Raw genomic sequence first — 19,486 nt, 5'->3', positions numbered from 1 at the left:
GGCATATTAAGCTACAGTGTCACAGCTTCTGGCATATTTTTGCCAGAATGAGAGACTTCCAAAGACTGAGATTTACTTGCCACCACAGTAATAGGCATGGGCAGTAACTGTACATGAAATACAGTTACCACATCACTACTGGAAGAATATACACCCTACTTTATATTTTTGAATCCTTGATCTAGTTACAGCAGCTTGGGGAACAGCGGTTGGGAAGGCACAGTCACAGAAGGACTTGATTATACAGAAAGCAAAGGAGGAGGAAGAAAGTGAGTAACCATACTAAGGTTATGTGCTATGGTTGCTATAGTTAAGTAACTATAACAAAGTAACCATATATTCTAAATTTTGTGAAGGCTTATCATTAGCAAAGTGGATTTTAGACTTCAGGAATGGTTGGCCAGATAGTTCTGTTTCTCTTCTCCAGTGAGAGGAAATGACAGCTGGGAATGATGGTTGAGATTTGAGAATTTGTAGAGTAAATGTCTACATTCATAAGCATATTTCAGGAAACAGCATGTAATCTTATTGTGCAAATTTTTTAATCAGTCACTGATTCCATTAATTTTTTCAGTGCTAAGTTCAGAAAGAGCAACTACTCAACATAAGTAGGAGAGGCAGCACGGAGCTCACAGGAGAGCTGATGTCCTTCAGTTCCCATCTTCCTTAGGAACTGAGATTTATTTCATTTTTCCTTTTAGAGTTCCATGATATCATTGAATGTTCCGATATTATATATTAAACACAATGAATTGTTGCATTTTATTTAGGCATCTAATTTTTCTTTTCTTCCAAATAATGCAGTCTAGTTCATCCAAGGAGGAAGAGAACCAGGGTTATGAAATGGTAATGTTAATACGGTATCTCAGTAACAGTGAGACTGGGCTGAGTTTATGGGTACAATTTAGAAAATCCACAAATAAAAAGCTTCTTATCAAATTCTTTAATATTTACCATTTAAATGTTTCTTATTATAGCAGATACGTTGAATTAAAAGAATTGTGTAAGATTTTAATTGGACTACATCGCATGTGACAAACTATTTTAAATATGAAGGGCCTGGAAATAAGCGTCAGATTGTCATGCTCAGGATGGCAAGAATTATCAACCACTTTACAAAAATTATGCCTTGCATCTTCTGGAGCAAGAAGGAAAAGGCAGCAGGACCAAAAATCAAAAAGCTTTAGATTGTCCGATTACACTTGATTTACTGGTATTCTAGCAAAAACAAGGGATACTTGCAAGGGATGATTAAGGAGAAGATACTTACTAGAATGTAATGCCTTCCCCTTTTGATGTTTTCTTCACTCATGTTCCCATTGTGTCTGAATCTGAATGCATGGTATTTCTCTGATAGATGCCAGGGTATTCTTTCTACTGCCTAGTGACTAGATGCAGTGTACAGAAAGACTTTGCTATAGCTGAGACTAATATGTGTTCTGAATGGGATCCCAATTGCTCAAATATTGATATAAAATATATGAAAGAAACATGGTCAAGGTACATATGAAGTACAATTTGGCAGAGTTTTGGTTGCTTACTTATCAGTTGTGCTTGCTCTGTGGACAGGTGCTTTTTGTCTCTTAATCAGAAAACTTTCACTTGGGAAAAAAATTAAAGCCACAGATTTGACGGTTCTTTTCATTGCTGGGAAACTTTAAAATATTCAGATTTATTGTGAATATGTTGTTCCATTATCCAGTGTACGAAGGAAGAATGTCTTACACAATGAGTTTTTAAGGATTTTTTTTGAGTTTTCCATAAAGGTCATTAGAGGTAGAGCAAATAAACGTTTTCTCATGGGTATGCTTTATATCTTGCTCTTTGATTTCTTAGCATATAGCTTAGACATTGGAGAACATTCTGTGATCAAATGAGTGCCTACGTTGAATAAAACTCCTTTGACTCAACTCTGCCTTTATGTAAGTTTGGCAGAGGAAATACTAAAAATTAAAGAGGCTGCATCACAACATTCTCGATAAGATTCCAGAAAAGAATTACTTGGAAATCTTCTTGGTTATCGGAGTGGTCTGTTTCAAGAAACTGGAGGTGACAGTGAATGGTTTGAAATGCTCAGTTTCCCCTTTGAGTGGTTCAGTGTTGTAGAAAAACACTCATGGAAAGCAACGGAACCAAGCAATATAGTAGACAGGCTACTTTATATAAGCTTATTCCCTCCTTGTTCCATTAACTTCTCTGGAAGCAGTATTCTGAATAAGTGAATTTAAGTAGAACGTAGCATCAATTTATACAATTTATATAGAAGAATTTTGAGTGTACTTAAGCAGGGAAAGTGTAGGATTCTGAACTAGCTGGGATAGAGTTGGGGGAACTCCAGGTGGTAGAGAGTTAGGGGAAAGAGCCCATTCTTTCAGGGGAAAAATTTAACTTCCCTATGAAGAAAACTGACATTTTTTTAAAGCTAGCCAGAACTATACTGTCATTCAAATGGAACATGATTATTCTGCTCCCTGCTTTATCTGAAATATTACTATAATGCCTCAGAAGAGCTTTTATATCCTATCTAAATTCAAGTCTGTCTAAGAGAGGAGAGTCTATTTAATCTCTAATTGAATCTTGAGTAGAACTAAAACATGCAATCTTTACTGAGAGCTATTACTAAATGAATAAAAGTTTGATGTTTTCTTGGTGATGGTTCTATTGGAATTCTTTTCTAGTCCCTGCCTTCCCTTACTCTACAACCAGCACGAAGACTGGATCAGCAAAACCCAATTAAATATCATAAATTTACAGCTGGTACTTTTTCATAAAGAAGACAGTAATCCAGATGAGAGCTGGATTATCAATGGAATATTTCCTTAAACATAAGTAAATTAAGTTAGGAAAAGCAGCCCTTTGTCCATTCCCTTCTGCATTGGGTGGGCTGGCTAGAACATATATACACTTAGCCATCGGTTAAGGTGGTACATTGTCTGTTCAGCACCTTGTCAAATCATATCACAACTGCATAGGTGCCAGTCAATCAATGGACTAAATTGGTCACCACTAATAAACTGGGAGCAACCTTATTTTTTTTAAAGGATTTCCTTCACATAGTTAGTGCTGAAGTTCTGGTGGCAGATTTCTCTATATTTGCGGAAATCTGTGTCATAAAATAAACATGTACCTAGAGAGTTTGTGAAGGTGAAAGAGTCCAAATAAGCTTCAACATTTTATTGCAGCTCTATTTCATGGAAATTCAAGAAGGCTAGCAGGGAATGTTAAACTGTATATAATATGATTTCATTACCTTCAAGCCCTGTATCTAGTGGTAGATATTGCCACCAGGAATATGACAGAGCCCCTGGAAGACTGAGTGAGCATCTGTGTCATTTCTCATAGTCATGACAGTAAGTGAAAGAACGTTCACAGGCATATCAGGCAACAAATGGTGTTTTTGTTTGGTTTGGGGATGTCTTCTGGAATAAGAGAGCATTATTATCTCTTAGAACCTTGAGTTAATATCAGCAGCTTGCTGTGAGACTCCTGCTTGGTTTTGTATTCAGCGGTATGTGTATTAGCTTTCTCCACTGAAATGTTCTGCCTGTTCATGTTTGTAAGCCTTTTATTTTTCTTTCTTTTTTTTTTCCTTCTTTTTCTGGTAGTATTCATTCACTTGGTATAGTTCTAATTGTATGTCTATGTATACAATAATGTAATAGCAAGCAGGGTTCGTCTTTCCAAAAGCATGTCACCTTTGTACAGCTGTATTGCAGCTATATTGGTCTAATAAAAATATTAACTCCCTCTGTAATGTTTGTATCTCTAATACAATGTGTCAGTGACTATATTTCTGCTAGAACCACTAGCAGTGAAGAGGGAAAAGATTGTCCAACTTCTTGATATTTGTTGATGCGTTTTATTTCGCTCATTTCTAAAGTCTAGTGTTGTATGAGTATTGGTCTAAATCTAGTTTAATGCAGTAATATATTTTTGCTTTTGAAGGTGTCATGTTCTCTTGGATTAGGCCTGAGATCAAAGCCTCTGTGAGCTAAATCCATTCCGATATAGATTTTACTACTAAACACATGAGCAAGGTGCATGTGTTTTATTTCAATAATACACTTACTGTGTATTACTTTATTCATTTGTGAAATGTATTTTTGTATCTTCCCAGTTATTTTTAAAATATAAATACGAAGTGAAGTGATTTGAAAGTCGTCCATCGATGGGGAAACCATAGGCCAGCCACTTTCTGGACTCCTTTGACTATACAAGGAACTTCTTTCAGTTGTCTACACGTAGGCACATAGTGCCGTATCAGATGCCCCAGTATATTCTATCTGGCTTCCACTCAAGAGGGTCATGGTCATCTAATTCACAAACAGGCAACTATCTTTAGATGCTTTAATCACAAACTGAGTCTCTTCCTAGCTGGCAGAAGAGCATTTTACTGCTTAATGAGATAAGGGATTGTAAATAGCACCCTGTTTAGTGGAGGTAGCTCCTGATCTTCTGAAGTTACATTTGGCAGATGTTGTTCAGAAGAAATGAGGCAGCCTCTAGTGTAGTGGAGTAAGTGCTAAAACTTTACAGACAGAGTTACCAGAGGCATTGGACACGGAAAGTGTGAATCACCAAATGATTCAGGAATAAGATGTGTTATAAAAGCTGTATAAGAAAGAGGTATTCTCCAATGACATTAGCAGGAGAGATCCTGACAGCTTGCCTCAGAAAAGCATTGACAGCAGACTGACTAAGTGGAGGAAGAGAAAGACTTCTAGAATTTGATTTCCATATAGAGAGATGCAAGCTTTCCTCATCTATGGGTTTGCAAATATTTGTAGCAAGGCTGTTTGTTTTCAATGCTGTAATTATTTGTGGTTTACTATCACTTGTCTTGATTTAAAAGTGATTTTAGTGTGACAGGCATAACACCAAAGCGTGCTTTACACAAGATAGTACTGAGTGCTTCCTCCTACCCTCCAGCTTTCTTCCTGTTGAGCATGGGCATTTGTTGACAGGAAAGGACCCATCTCTCCTGCTTCAGAGGCTTTTGGCTGACCCAGAATGCAGCTGTCAGGATGTCGTAACCAGTCTTGTCTGCTCTTTGGTTATATCCTTTAACAACATGTAACATAATAGTAGAAGTACAGTTAACTGTGAACAACCAAAAAAATTAACTATCTGCCAGAAACTTGGTGGATTAGAATTAAGACAGCTGTGATCTCTCTCTCCTATACTTGTATTTCTTGGGGAGTCTGTGACTGTTCTTGAACACGTAGATTCTGCCTCCTGGGCTGGGAAGAAATATTTAATGTCTTAATCTAAAAACAGGTGGGAGAGACAAAGGAAATTCTGTGGAACTTCCTTGACACTTTTAGTCAGCTATTCGTGTCTCAACGATACACGTCTTTGTCACCAGCAGGCAAACTTTTATGCTCTTTGGTGTTGATATGGCCTCAGATAACAATCCTTGAGGCAGAACTCTGAATCTTCGGGTGATACAGAGAACAACGTCAAAATGAAGGGATTGCACAGGTGCCCAACTTCTGTATTGCCCTTGTATTCAAAATTCAGTGAAAAGTATTTTTTGCACTAGATGAGACATAATTGTTCATGCAGCACATGGATTGACCTCTGAATTCTTTTGCCTGTGAGTGAACTTGTACTTTAAATATACGGAGGAAGGAAATTACCTTTATAAACAATGGCAGAAGGAAGTAGTACTTTCTGTTTTATGTAAGTTTGGGTTTTTTTCTAATCTACATTGCTATTATACAGCACACAAGGTAAATATATATTCTGAACTACCAGGTACTCTCTCCAATAAGTGCCATTTTGGGACCTTGACTTCAATGTGCGATCCTGTTTGTGATATGCAAATCTTGCCAGTTGCAGCCATAAAATTCAGTCTGCCGTGGCTAGCAGAGACCTCAAGAGACTTCTTAGTCATATTCCAACTCTTAGGCATCATACGTAGAGTATCTCTGACATGTTTGAACTGCTGTTAAACATTTAATGAAGGAATTCAATAGCATTTTCAAGTAGCTTGATACTGTTTTGACTGTTCTTACAGTCAGAAAGCTTTCTGTATACTCAAGCTGAATCTTCTTCATGCCTTCTCTGCAGTTGCCACAGGAAAATAAAAATGGCCATTTCATTTTTCCAGTCTTTTATGTTTTGATGAACTATTTTCCTATTCCCTCTTAGCGTTCTCTTTTCTGGACTAGTGAAACCTACCCCTTTCCTCTAATGTTTCCTGTTGGTTATATTTTAGAAGTCCCTAATCCATTCTGGTTGCTTTCTCTAAACTATTTGTCTACACCTTTCTAACAGATTTTTGGTCAAAGTTCGCATTGTTGACTGCTTTTCTATCTGCATTTATTTTAAATCAGAACCTTTCCGTTCTTTTTTTTTCCTATATGACCTATCAATTCCCTGTGTTGGATTTTCATTTACTAAGGTAAAGGTTATGTAGTTGGGAAAAAGTAAAACCTATCTTGGTACATATTTTTTATAGGTTGCCTGAAACCACACGATCTTTGTTTTCCCATTATTTTCACTTTCTTGAATCCTTGTAGTTAGTCTGAACTTGAAACAGAAATGATAAAATTCTGCAAAAGTTACTTTTCTAAATGTTTGTCTAAAGCTGAAAGCAATTCTGGGTACTTCTTGCAGCATTTTGGATATCTAAATTTTCTACATTCCTCTTACAGTTATAAACCAGTGTTTAACCTTGACCACAGGCAAACCAAAAATGCTGTAAAAGGTATGTCTAAGGAAAAAAAGTCTTTTCATGTTGTTATGGTCAAGGCTGAATGTAGTTGCATCGGTCCTAACAGGATTGGATACTATGTAGATAAACATCCGATGCCAATGTTTGCTGATGATACTAAACTAAGAGGAGCTGTGGACTCCCTCAAGGGTAGAGAGGCCTTACACAGAGATCTGGATAGACTAGAGAGCTGGGCAATCATCAACCATATGAAATTTAACAAGAGCAAGTGCCGGATTCTGCACCTGGGATGGCATAATCCTGCTTATATATACAAATTGGGGGACAAGAGGCTGGAGAGCAGCCCTGCAGAAAGAGATCTGGGGGTTTGGGTTGATGGCAAGTTGAATATGAGTCAACAGTGTGCCCTGGCAGCCAAAAGGGCTAACCGTGGCCTGGGGTGCATCTAGCACAGCATAGCTAGCCAGTTGAGGTGATTGTCCCACTCTACACTGTACTGGTGTGGCCCCACCTCAAGTACTGCGTGCAGTTTTGGGCGCCTCAATATAAGGACATCACACTATTGGAGTGTGTCCAGAGGAGGGTGACCAAGGCAGTGAAAGGTCTCGAGGGCAAGACTTACGAGGAGCAGCTGAGGTCACTTGGTTTGTTCAGCTTGGAGAAGAGAAGGCTGAGGTGTGACCTCATCGCAGTCTGCAACTTCCTCACGGGGGGCAGTGGAGGGAGAGGTGCTGATATCCTCTCTCTGGTGATCAGCAATGGGACATGAGGAAACGGAATGAGGCTGCATCAGGGGAAGTTCGGACTGGACGTCAGGAAAAGTTTCTTCACTGAGAGGGTGGTTGGTCATTGGAACAGGCTCCCCAGGGAAGTGGTCACGGCATCCAGCCTGTCAGAGTTCAAGGAGTGTCTGGACAATGCTCTTAGTCATATGGTTTAATTTTAGGTAGTCCTGCAAGAGGCAGGGAGTTGGACTCAATGATCTGTATGGGTCCCTTCCAACTTGAGATATTCTATGATTCTATGATCGAAGGTTTGGGTTATGAATTGGAGTGAATTTTCTGGCTTTAACCTAGCAATTAGCTGTATAGCCTCAGATGCAGTTTATGGATTTTTGTACCTTTGTGGATAATTCAAAATCAGTTGATTTCTGTGCCTTAAATCCTGGGACTTTTTTTCTCCCCTTAAATTAGATTAATCATAAAATAATGAAGTTGATGACTTTCACTGCTTTCTGTTACTGTGTGCAAAACCATCTAGTATGATGAACAAGAGATAGCACATTATGTCCTTGAGAATAACCAGACTATTCTCTTTGTAGAAGACTCATGAGTTTGCTCTGTGGTCAGCAGTATGCACTGAAAGGGCAGAAGGATCCCTGTGATTTTAATAGTCTCTGAGAGGAGGCTCACGTTGCACTGAAGTATGAGGCAGATGCATTTAAAAACCAAAATGTAGCTCTTGCAACCTCTGATTTACTTATGCTGCTTCCAAACAATTAACAAAAAGCACTGGTTTTGTACTGAACTCTGTCATTCAAGTCTGCACCTTTTTATTTGCATCCTAAAACTGATCTACTTTTTCCATTTTTTCATGGAAAAGCTAGTGTCAGTGCCATGGCTTTGGTGGCTAAAAGAGCAGAGAAAAAATATATTGGCATGACACGAGAGCCTGGTTATTGACTTCTCACATTGAAGGCTGAGTCAAACTGAGAGAAAGGGCTGGACCATTCTTTTAAAGTAAATTTATTTGATTCCATGAGGGAAAATTCTTACTTTATTTTAGGTTACAGTTCATTCTAAGAAAAACATCACTGGGCTTTTTTCTTTTTTGGTAGTTTGCCCCATCAACAAAACTGAAGTTACTGAATCTTCTAAAGGTTGCTAAGGCTGCTGATGTAGAGGCCCAGCCTAAATGAGGACTATATAACTGAAATACACTGAAAACCTAATGTCAGTATCAAGTGGAAATTTGCATAGATTTCAGATCTGTTTCTGATTACTTTGTTCGTCAGTGTGTTTAAGGAATTTGCAGCCTTTGACAGGCAGAGAAGAAAAATGAGTAAGCGTGATTTCTAGATGGTTGAGCAAGAAGGGAATGGTCCATAGAGCTGTAATCCCCAGGTATCTGCAAATGGTTTTGCAACACTAGAAGTGTATTTCTGGGAAATACTGACGCTAGAGAAAACTGCCCCCAAATGGTTAAGGCCTGTTTTCTTTCATTTAATTGCATTTTTTCTGTCATTTTTTCTCCCCAGGTAGCAGCTGCTGGAGGACATCTGAAATTTACAGTCTCCTATGACTTCACAGAGGAAGAAGAGACAGTTCAATTGATGGTTCAATCTGATGTCATCATAGAGGTAAAGTGATGGTATTTTCAGCCACCAAAAAAAAAAAAGAAAGAAAATTGCCTACTTCCTCAGATGTTCAGCGTGAAGCCTGGTGGTTGAGGACACAAAACAGCAGGGTGCATGTACTTTCAGCTAATTTATAGTATCAGAAAATGGACACACTTCAGAGAACTAAAATCTTCAGTATTTCAAGGAGCCCCTGGCAATATTGCAGTAGCTTACAAAACTATATTCTTCCTGTTCATCAGGAAGAATGAAGAAATAAAATAATTGATTGTTTGAGGTAACACTTTCACATTCTTTCCGCAGACCTATTCTTGTGCAGCTTGGCATTGTATGAATTTGCTTTTGCTTATGCAAAGCCACGACACTAGGTTTTAGCTGAATAAGCTAAACTTTCTTTTGCACTGACTTTCAACTTTATCAGGCAAGCCCATTTCAGGGTTATGAAAGGTGAATGTTATTCCTGATATTTATTATTCTTGTAAAATATGTTATTCACTAAATCCTGTAGCCAACTGGCTACAGATAGAGCTTTTTTCCTGATATTTTTCATATTTAAATCTCTCTCTCTCATGGCTCTATCTAGGGAGGTGACTTGAGAATCAGCACTCCAATAGGGAGGATTCACCTGCAGCCTTCTGAAGAGCACACTGAAGAAATTGTGCTGAAACCAGAATCTTTCTCTGTGCATGGCACTGACGTTCCAGTCAGCAGGAGGGAGTTCATGACTGTCCTTGCAAATGTAAAGAGGATCCTCATAAGAGCCACATACAGCTATGGGATGAATGCCATCTACAGGTGAATGTGGGAAACGTGTGCGTTTGCTACAGGCAGCTTCTCAAAATACTTGTTTTCTCTCTTCAGAGAACTAAGCTGATGTAATTTAAAACACACTAATTTATTATCATGAAATCCATAGCATTCATTTACACTTTCAAACAGTTGTTAGTATTTTTTTCATTTTGGGTAGGCAGGAGGAGGAGAGGCAACAGAAAGAAGCAGTCTTGTAAGAAAATGAAATCACATGGACTATTAAGGCATGAATGGCAGTTCTATAAATATGTTTATTTTGTGAACACTGTAATTCCCATGTATATGGTAAATCATGGAGTGCAGTAATGACATGTTGAAGAGATGATATTGTTTTCCCCATTTAATGAGCATACAGGGCCACATTAACAGTGGACCAGAGAATAATATCCTAAGTCTCTAAGCTGGAAAAGTGGCTCGAGGGGAGTTTTCTATGTTTTTAATCAGTACCACACACAGAACTGGCTAATCCCAAAGCCTTTCCCTTGATTTATGTCAAGTTGCTGCCTGGACTGCTTAAAACCACTGATTTCATGTGAACTCTTCTGAGTCTTCTGATAAAATGAAAGACATGTTAAATGAGATGACACAGTTGTTCTGTCTCAGTGGCTGCAGTGTGGTTGAACCTGTAAAGCTCATCTTGCATTTAAAATTTTCATAAGTGCATGAGCAAATACTCCACGTGGGCTAGAAGACAGCCTCTCTCCTGATACTGTATGATTGCACTCTGTCTATACATTAATAGTTAGGTGGCATAAATAATATTATTTAAATTTGCAATGGAAGTGATTGCATAGTAGTTTTCTACTCACAAGGCATGAAACCTGAAATGTTCTCTAACCTGCACATCACTTGATTCAGCAGCATAAGCCAATTTGGAATGGAGGGAGCTGATTGATAGCACATTAGTGATTATTTGCTGAGAGCATAGATACAGTTTTTGCTACTGTGAAATTTCTTAAGCAATCCAACCATCATTTGAATACTTAGGTAATTAAAATACATCCTAAATTGAACGGCAGGTTGTGTCAACAGCATGCAGCTTTCTGATTTGAGCTTTGGCAGTGTACATTTTTTCCCTGCAAAAAGAACTCATGTTTCTTCAGTCTCTTTCTGAGGTTAATTAGTATGTATTACCTCTCTGTAAATAAGTTTGTGAATCATAACTAGCTTGAGTTTGAGCCAAACTGTTTCCTAATTTGCTCATTTGGTCATCAATCTTGCATCTCCTTGCATGCAGTTTGAAAACTTTTCATGGCCCGTCACCTTCCCACTCTGGTTTTAGAGGAGAGTCAAACCACCATGCCAGAGCTCATCTCTTATGCACTATGAGCAGACCATGAGAAGCTGTTAATCCAAAGTTTACAGCTGAGACTAGTGGGAGCTCAGTGAGTGCTGTTCCTCCACTCTGTTCTCATTCAAATAAAATAAAAAAAAAAAATTAGTCAGAATTTTCCAAACTAAAGGAGTGCAGGAGCAATTTTGGGGTGAACAATAGGGGCTTTTATGCTATGCTGTTTTAAAGGAGATATGTATGATTGACTTTGTTTGGGCCACAGGTCTTAATAAGTATTATGGGAAATGCAAACTTCAGCTATCAGTGATTTACATACATTTCTGTACTGACATTTGCACTAGAATGAGAAGGGGAGCTTTCCTACAAAAAACGCTTTGGCTAGGCAGTTAAAATCTGTGAAGAAAGTGCATTTCTGGACAGGCACTGGCTCAATTTTGCCTCTATTGTGCAACAGGCGGGGTGGGATGGATCAGATCCCCTCTGGGCGACAGCATAGAGCTCAGGTCAGCACACACATGTAGAACTGGCACAGTCTATAGCTCGTGCCTTGTAAGTAAGAAGTGGCAGACCTGTAAGTGGCATATTTGGAAGACTATGCATCGCCACCTACATCCCAGATTACTGCTTTAGCCATTTGGCCATGTGTGGTGCCTCACTGTTTTGTAGTCTTGTTCATATTCAGCCTTTATGTGTGTTATAGATAACTTTCCAAAAACATGTCTTGGAAATATTCTTCAAGAAGAGCTCCGGGACAAACATATAATTTATGCTTTGCAGGTTGGTAGCCACCATCTTCTAGATGTAGTGACGTTACAGGTAGGAAGGCTGGACCCTTAAAGACAGTGATTTAAAAGGGGGTTAGAGGAAGGGACTTAAGTAATTTTGAAAAGTACCTTTTTTGCTAGAAGTTTATATTACTGGTACATCTCTAGCTGTCCCTATGATGCGTCTTACCAGAGAAGAATGCAATGGTTACTGTGTTACTGTGATTACCATCAGCATGTCCAGAAGTCCCTGAAAATAGTTTGCTCTAAAGTAAACACATTTTACTGAGTGCCGTCAGGGTGCTCATTGCAGTTTAGTGTGACAGAAGAGAGGGTGTGAAATCCAATCACAATTAAATGAATTGGATTTTTCATCTTTGTTTTAACTGGAGGAATCGTAGTTTCACCCAACAGGGTGGGATTTCCTGGGTGGAGTTAAATCTTCTCAGAACAGTGCATGCTCCCAGTCCCAGTCACACTAGTACCTCCACGTATACGTGAGGTAGCAGCAACAGCATCTACTATCACCCAGCCCAGCTTATGATCTGTTGTTGTAGGCGTATTGCTGATTTTCAGGGTATGCCTCAGTACTGACTTTTTTATATTCTCTTTGACTTTCACTCATGCTAAACCATACCAGGTGCAAAGCTGTGCTCATAACTCTAAGATCCTGCAAAACAACTCTTTTCTCCGTATTCTGCCCCTTTAGTACTGCAGGGAAAATGTCCAGACCCAATGAAGGGGATATTCTTTGTGATATCTTGGGCTGATTAAGTACTACTGTTGATGGGCTCCAAAGGAAGACATTTTTGCCAAAGAAATAGTGTAGATCTAAGCCTTAGTAGATAAGTAGATATGAACTAAGAGTTTTTTATTGTCTTTTAAACAGGTATGTGTGGTGGACAGATGGATATTCCTCTGAGAGAGTAAAGAGGGTTTGGCAGAGAGACAGAAATATTACAAGGTTATTAGATCCTTCATGAATGACAATATCTGCCTCAAAGCATCAGCAGAATTATGCAACATACTAATTAGAGATTGCTATATTAAGCAACCTGTTCATTTAAATACTGAATGTTTTCAAAATGGATAATGACACCACATGTGTAAGGATTTCCAAGGATGCTATTATAATCTGTGCTTGAGAAGAGGCCAGAATGGAGACATTGTAAGATTAAGCAACTTTCTTGCAGTCATGTAGAAAGAAACTTAAAAATTCAATGGACCTGTCTCCAGTTAGCAAGAGCTTTAACTTAAAGATTATATTTTTCACCCTTGTGTAGTTTGACCTACTAGAAACATTAGTTAATCAGTAGCACTTTCAAGTAGTTACTAAACAATATTAATGTAATAATGGTGAGTTTGACTTGAGCATGGTTTTGAGAATATTTTTTGGGTTATTTTAAGCTTAGAATGCTCTATGGCGTAATTAGGAAGCTTCCTCAAATGAGTGGGCTTTCATTTAGGGGATCAAGTAGGATAAAAAATGAGAACACAGAAATGCAGCAATCAATTTGAAAGTGATTACAGCTTCTGGGTTTAAATCAAGATCCTGCTCTAACTTGACAGATCTTCCAAACTGTTGCAGTTAAGTCCATCTGTGGTAGAAGCAACAGGCCAGGAAAAGACAGCTCTCTTTTATCATTTTGTTTAATCTAATATTGTTAGCTTGTGCTTCAAAGGAAGTTTAGTAGCACTGTTTTTTCAGTTTTAATATTCAGAGTGGCCAGTGATGGTAAATCTTGTAGACACTCAGATGGGCATTGGAAATTGTGGTGCTAAAGATAATGGATTGCTTGCAACCACATATAGAATCAGTGCTAGATGCAAGCAGAAAGAGGGAAGGAAAGGCCAAGGGTTTTCTTCCATATGCAGAATTGGCTTCAAGACAAATGAGTGATGATTGGGTCAGTACTTCATGTGCCTTATGTAGCTGATGTGATTCAGATGCCTGGCACAGCAGACAGTAAACTATGCTGATACTGCCTGAAACGTCCCCTTCCCTTTTAATCTTGTTTGTTTTTAGAAGTCAACAGTTGCCTGCTGACAGTAACAGTCAGCTTAAGTATTTGGTCTCGATGTCGAATCTCAAATTGTTCATGCATCTCCAGGATCCAGTGCCCCATTACTGTCAGCATTATGTATTTTAATGAATGCAGAATGGCATCGAGGAATCAAAATTGCAACATCAAAATGGGAGAAAAAAAAATCACTGCAGCTTTCTTCACTGGGTAACTGTTAATGCTAAAAACTGTTAAACACATTAAAATCCCATTTAGCAAATAGTAGAACGTAATGAAAATTGGAACAATTCAGTGAATACAAATGTGGGATAATACTGGGCGGATTGTTTCTGTGTGTAAGTGCTTCTCTTTATTCCAAGATCTGTGCTGAGAGGGAACTAGCTGTAGTTCAAAAGATAAATAAAATTCGGCCTTTTACTAGTAATTTGCTTCTTCATTTACAGATTTTTCTCCTTAAATTGTTAGATTTTTTACTTTTAAAGTCATGACCATTTGATATCTAATATCCTAGAGATTGGTTATCTTATTGTAAGGAAAACTCAAAAGGATGATTGCAACATAAGCATGCAGCAATGGAGCGAAGGGGAAATATTGAAAAGTGAGATCTTACTGAAGATCTGAATAGGAACATGCATTCTTCTCTTAAAATAGTTTCAAGAACCTTTTACAGATGTTCTAGTATCACCAAATGAGATTCAAGTTTCTAACTGCATAATCCGCAATGGTAGTCCCTCCAAAGTCCAGTCATATCCCTAGTGATGGTAAAAATTCTGCTTTTCTGAAGCTTCCATCCTAATTTCAGAAATCTTTCTTTTTTTCCACTTACCTTTCATGTCTGTCTTATTGAGAGTAGTCATAAAATTGAATGGGAGAATATCCTGTCTTAACCTTTCCTCCAGCTGCTGCAGTAGCAACAAAATATTTTCCTTGGATGTTTTCTTACCCAAGGTCATCCAAATAATTTTCAGGATTTTTTGGCAGCCAAAAGATAAATGCCTTAGTATGGAGGAAAAAAAGTTTGTTTTACATTTTCCAAAGCAAATTGATTATTAACAAAATGCATGTCATGGTAGTAAGGTATTTTCTGCTGAAAAAGACTTCAAAAGAAGCTTTTCACGTAGCTCTAGTAATCAAACACTCTGTTGAGATTGCTGAGTGAAAATGGAAGTCATTGAGCTTCTATAATGCCTTAATGTTCCTTCTGAATTCTCATAAGAATTAAATCCCCAAATCCCAATTTCTTTCCCCAAATGGATACTGTTGAGGTAAACTACATCTGTTCCACATATTACGTGTAAGATTATCAAAAGACTTTTGTTGTGTCTCTCATCATACTTCCATGTTTTTTTAAATAAAAATCATGTTCTGTGTTTGGCTAAACAATGGCTGTTTAGCCGATGTCTAGCATTTTTTTTTTTTAAGGGCGATTGTGCATGGAACAGAAAATTCTCCAATTCTGTCTTCTCTGTCATTGGGGAAACCAAGGTACATGGCAGAAGATTTCCTTTTTCTTTTATGTACATACCTTTTTCTTTCATACACATAATACTTAGATCCTCCTGGACAGAGCTGAAATCTTTTTCAGAGGTCAAATCTCCAGAATAAAAATACCCTATAACCAAAACTTAGTGATGTAATATTTTAGAAAGCTGGAGTAGTGGTTTATATGTTTTGAAGACACTGCTTAGTGTCAAATTTTCTATATATACAGCTGCAATGCAAGTTGGCACATGTGGATTGCAGGCCAGTAATAGCCTTCCATCTACTGGTACAGTGCTGTGAGACTTTTTTAATCTATTTTTATCAATGTGTGTTTGACCGTAGTCTCCCTCACATGATGGACAAAAATAGTAACAAGCCTACAGACATGTAGTTTAGGAAGAAATAGATGAATATGAAAACCTCCTTATTTTTAAACAGGAAAACAAACAAGCCACTGAATGTCACTATATACTGTTTGTTGCATCCAGCTGCACATATACTTCCATCTAATTTGCTATTTTAACTGTTTCATTTCTGTTACATCCAGGCTAAGAAGCGTTAGCCTTGAAGCTGCTGACCACACTTCAACTGGGAGAAAGGTGGCGTCTGCAGTAGAGTTATGCGACTGTCCCCCGGGGTATGATGGTACCTCGTGTGAGGTGAGTATCACGATGCAGTCTAAATCAGTTGTGCTAACACTGTGATAGTTGTAAGCAACCAGTGGCCCTGTGTTGGTAGAAAATAGTAAGAGAGCTGTCCGTCCTGTTAGGAATTTGGTATACCTTGTCTAGTTACCTTTATTTCTAGGTGGTGGTTCATTATATTTGATAATATTTGAAATCTGAAGTTTTATACCTCTGTGTTATGGAAAGACATTTCTCTTAACAAAAAGAAAATGAAAGCGGTATTTGTACTCCTCAGCCAGTTGATATTACAAATGCACGAAACTATCACAATTAGAAGGAAAATGAGAGTTATTTGACCTGTGCACAACAAAGCCAGATCAAATTATCTGAGTTAATGTGGTTGAGTTTCCTCTTTTGTTTTCCCAGGGCTTTGCCATTTGCCTTGGAGTCTTTGAGGATTACATGTGTGTTCTTGTGAGGATTGTTTCACTTTAGTTTCATCCTGTTACAGATAATAACATACACACATGCTCAGAAAATACCCACTTTCCTAACAAATTCATTAGTTCACACAGAATGTGTTCATACAAGTATACATATGATTAACTAGCTCACGTGGGCATAGCTCGGGGTAAATAGAAGCCAAAGAAAAATTCTTCAAAAGCTTTGCCTTTAAGGAAATTGTTTCAAACACCAAGATGCTCTGCTTCACAAAACTACAAACAGTATGCCATTTACACAGGCACTCTAGGCATTTGCTTGTCAGCTCTCTTTTTCTTTAAAATCTTCCATGCTTATATGTGATATTTAGGGCTTGGAGTCTAGTCTCATGCCAAATGTGGTTGCTTGTTGCTGGGGCTAGATAAACTAATGTAGAAAGAAGGCCTGAAGGAATTAATGGATATTCCTATCACTTCCAAAATGGTACAGACGGAAAAAAAACCTGGAGAAGAATATTGCCTACCTTGGCTGAGAAATAATTTTGAAGTATGACCATTGTCTGTCTGTTCAATTATTTGAAGAAAAAAGCTGGATGAAGTGTCATTGTGCTTCACACTTCTTTTTTTAACTTGTCCATTTTTCCTCTCAATTCAGATTTAGGTGTGATTTCCCAGAAAGCAGTTGGAAAGGCCCTGATTGCAGATGTTTCAATATCTACTTTTGTTGTAGAAGCTGAAGGACTTGGATAGAATTCCTGCCTTGGTGTTGCTGAAATTCTCTGTCCAATGTTGTGTCCTTCAATGCTAAACCTTCTCTCCAATTACAGTCCCTGAAATTTGATATATACTTAAGATCATATTCCACAATAGAAAGTACATATATAGATAGCTGCAGATTTAAAGTCTCTATGGACACTAGTGGGCATGGACACTCTTTGATTCCTGCCCTGGCTGAGCGCTAACCACAGACCTATTGAACTAAACCATATTGCAGTCCCTACCTGTATGTTGGTTTTCCTCCCAAGATTGAAGGCCAAGAAGATATGATAGACTTCTGCATGAGCAGACTTTTCCTGTGTCCCCTCACTGAATTTCAGAGCATTTTGGACAGCTCAGAAATGCCATTTGACAAAGCTGGCCTATCTTACGATAACAGTGATACAGTTAAAAGTTTTAGTTTCCATGCCTTTATTCACTGAATTCATTTCTCAGGAGTCTTTCGTGTTCAACACATGATATGCATTGAACAGTTGTGCTTGATAGAAAAAAATGGGAAATATTTTGGTGTTCTGAGTAGATCGATGTGCTTTTTATAACAAAGACAAGCAAGAAAAAAACCAACAGTGAAGTTCTAGATTTCCGGGCAAACTAGCAGTTGAGAAAGTATGGAAAGATAAATTGAAAATGTGGATGTTTTTAGAATACCGTATCTTGTTTCTTCTGAATACTTTTGGCCTTGTCCAAAACTTTGCTTCTTCCAGTTTCAACCTAGCGGTGTTTCATTTTTATTGATTTTGTGCATGTTTTCAGTTCATTTTCTCTTCTTCATTTAATTTAATCTATGTGTTTATTTACTGCATAATGATGTTGTGGTACCTGGCATAGACGCTGCAGCACTAAAAACAACCATTATTTACTTATTTTCTTGCTGTGACTGTTTTGGTACAATCAGTCTTCAGAAGACAACGAATCCCATTTAAAATATGCTGTCTCTTGTGACATTGTTCCATTACACAAATTTTAAATTAATTTTCTACAAGATTCTAGTAAAAGAAAATTGTTATGGTTTTGCTAGTATATCTGAGAAATGAACACAGAATTGCATGAGCATAGGTAAAGCAGATCAGATTTTAAATTTCAAATACCAATTGGACTCATTTGTGATAGTTACTTTGCTCTACTCATGTGAATCTTCTGGCCTTTGTTTGTTAACATCTTCACATCTAATTGCTCTTCTCCATCAGATTTTTTCCCTTTCTATCTACTCTTTTACTTCCACTGTGGAAGAAGTTGTGTTTAACTTGCATCACTATGATGGTCAAGAACTTTCCTGACTTTTGAATGTTACATCATTTCTTTTGTTAAGACCCCCATCTGTAATCTTTTATTTTAGTTCTGTTCTAAGCCTTGCTGTTGATATTCCATGTCTAAGCCTTTGGAATTTGTGACTTTTGGAGCCTTATCCTGTGCAATATCATGTATATCTGTGCATATCTGTGCACAAGATCATTCTTTTCAGAAAACCGAAAGAGGAAAAAGATTTATAAATTTATACAGAAACAGCTTAGGCAGTTGCATCTCATGTTACAGAAAAAAAAATAGGTCAATTTCTTTTAACCTGTTTTTCTTTTTTGGATTTTATAACTCTGAATTTTAATTTTTAGTATTTATGGGTTTTGTTACAAAATGCGTAACCAAGAATGAAAAAAAGGAAAAATAAGGATAATGTCTCAGATTTTGGAATGTTTTTTTAAAAGAATCAATTCATCTTCAAATTACTTTCACATTTTGCAGGAGTAAGACAAAAAAGGAGAATCTTCTTGTAACCTTTTTGGAGAGTGTATGTGAAGGGGAAGGGATTTTCTTTATTAAATGATACTGTTAGTATTCTATCACTACAAAACTTTCTCTTTGTATTAGCCAGGTGCTTTTGAAGGTCAACACTCTGTCATGCACTTTTTTATATTATGCAAAATCCTTGGATCACATGAGCAGTCTTATTGAGGAAAGATAGTTTGCAAAAACTATAAAGCCATTTGTGAGATATATAGTAAGGAAGACTGCTGCTTGACATCTTATTATGAAGAAATGGAATAGCTGAATTTTCGCTGATGAATCACAGTTGTACGATGTCACCTTTCCTAAGAAAAAACTGGCCATGCATTTAATATTGATCTGAATTTAACATTTAAAAAAAATAAAAAATCAGAGCACTTTCTTAAAGGGAAATGACTACTTTATATTGAAGAAGCACAATTTCTAAGTAAAAGGATGGCTTTGTTTTCAGCCTG

At 37.6% G+C, this 19,486-nt stretch overlaps 1 protein-coding gene across 1 annotated transcript in view; it reads left to right on the top strand.

The window, feature by feature from the left end:
• Positions 1 to 19,486, top strand: part of LAMA2 (laminin subunit alpha 2) — a 382,277-nt gene that overhangs the window by 200,415 nt on the left and 162,376 nt on the right. The window contains exons 13-15 of the mRNA XM_050893952.1: positions 8,937 to 9,038; positions 9,619 to 9,830; positions 15,957 to 16,068. Coding sequence (XP_050749909.1) covers positions 8,937 to 9,038; positions 9,619 to 9,830; positions 15,957 to 16,068 — 426 coding nt within the window. The remainder of the gene's footprint in view (positions 1 to 8,936; positions 9,039 to 9,618; positions 9,831 to 15,956; positions 16,069 to 19,486) is intronic.

The sequence above is a fragment of the Gymnogyps californianus genome, chromosome 3 (assembly GCF_018139145.2).
Source record: "Gymnogyps californianus isolate 813 chromosome 3, ASM1813914v2, whole genome shotgun sequence".
Taxonomy (NCBI): Eukaryota; Metazoa; Chordata; class Aves; order Accipitriformes; family Cathartidae; genus Gymnogyps; species Gymnogyps californianus.
This window is presented reverse-complemented; position numbering and strand designations above follow the sequence as displayed.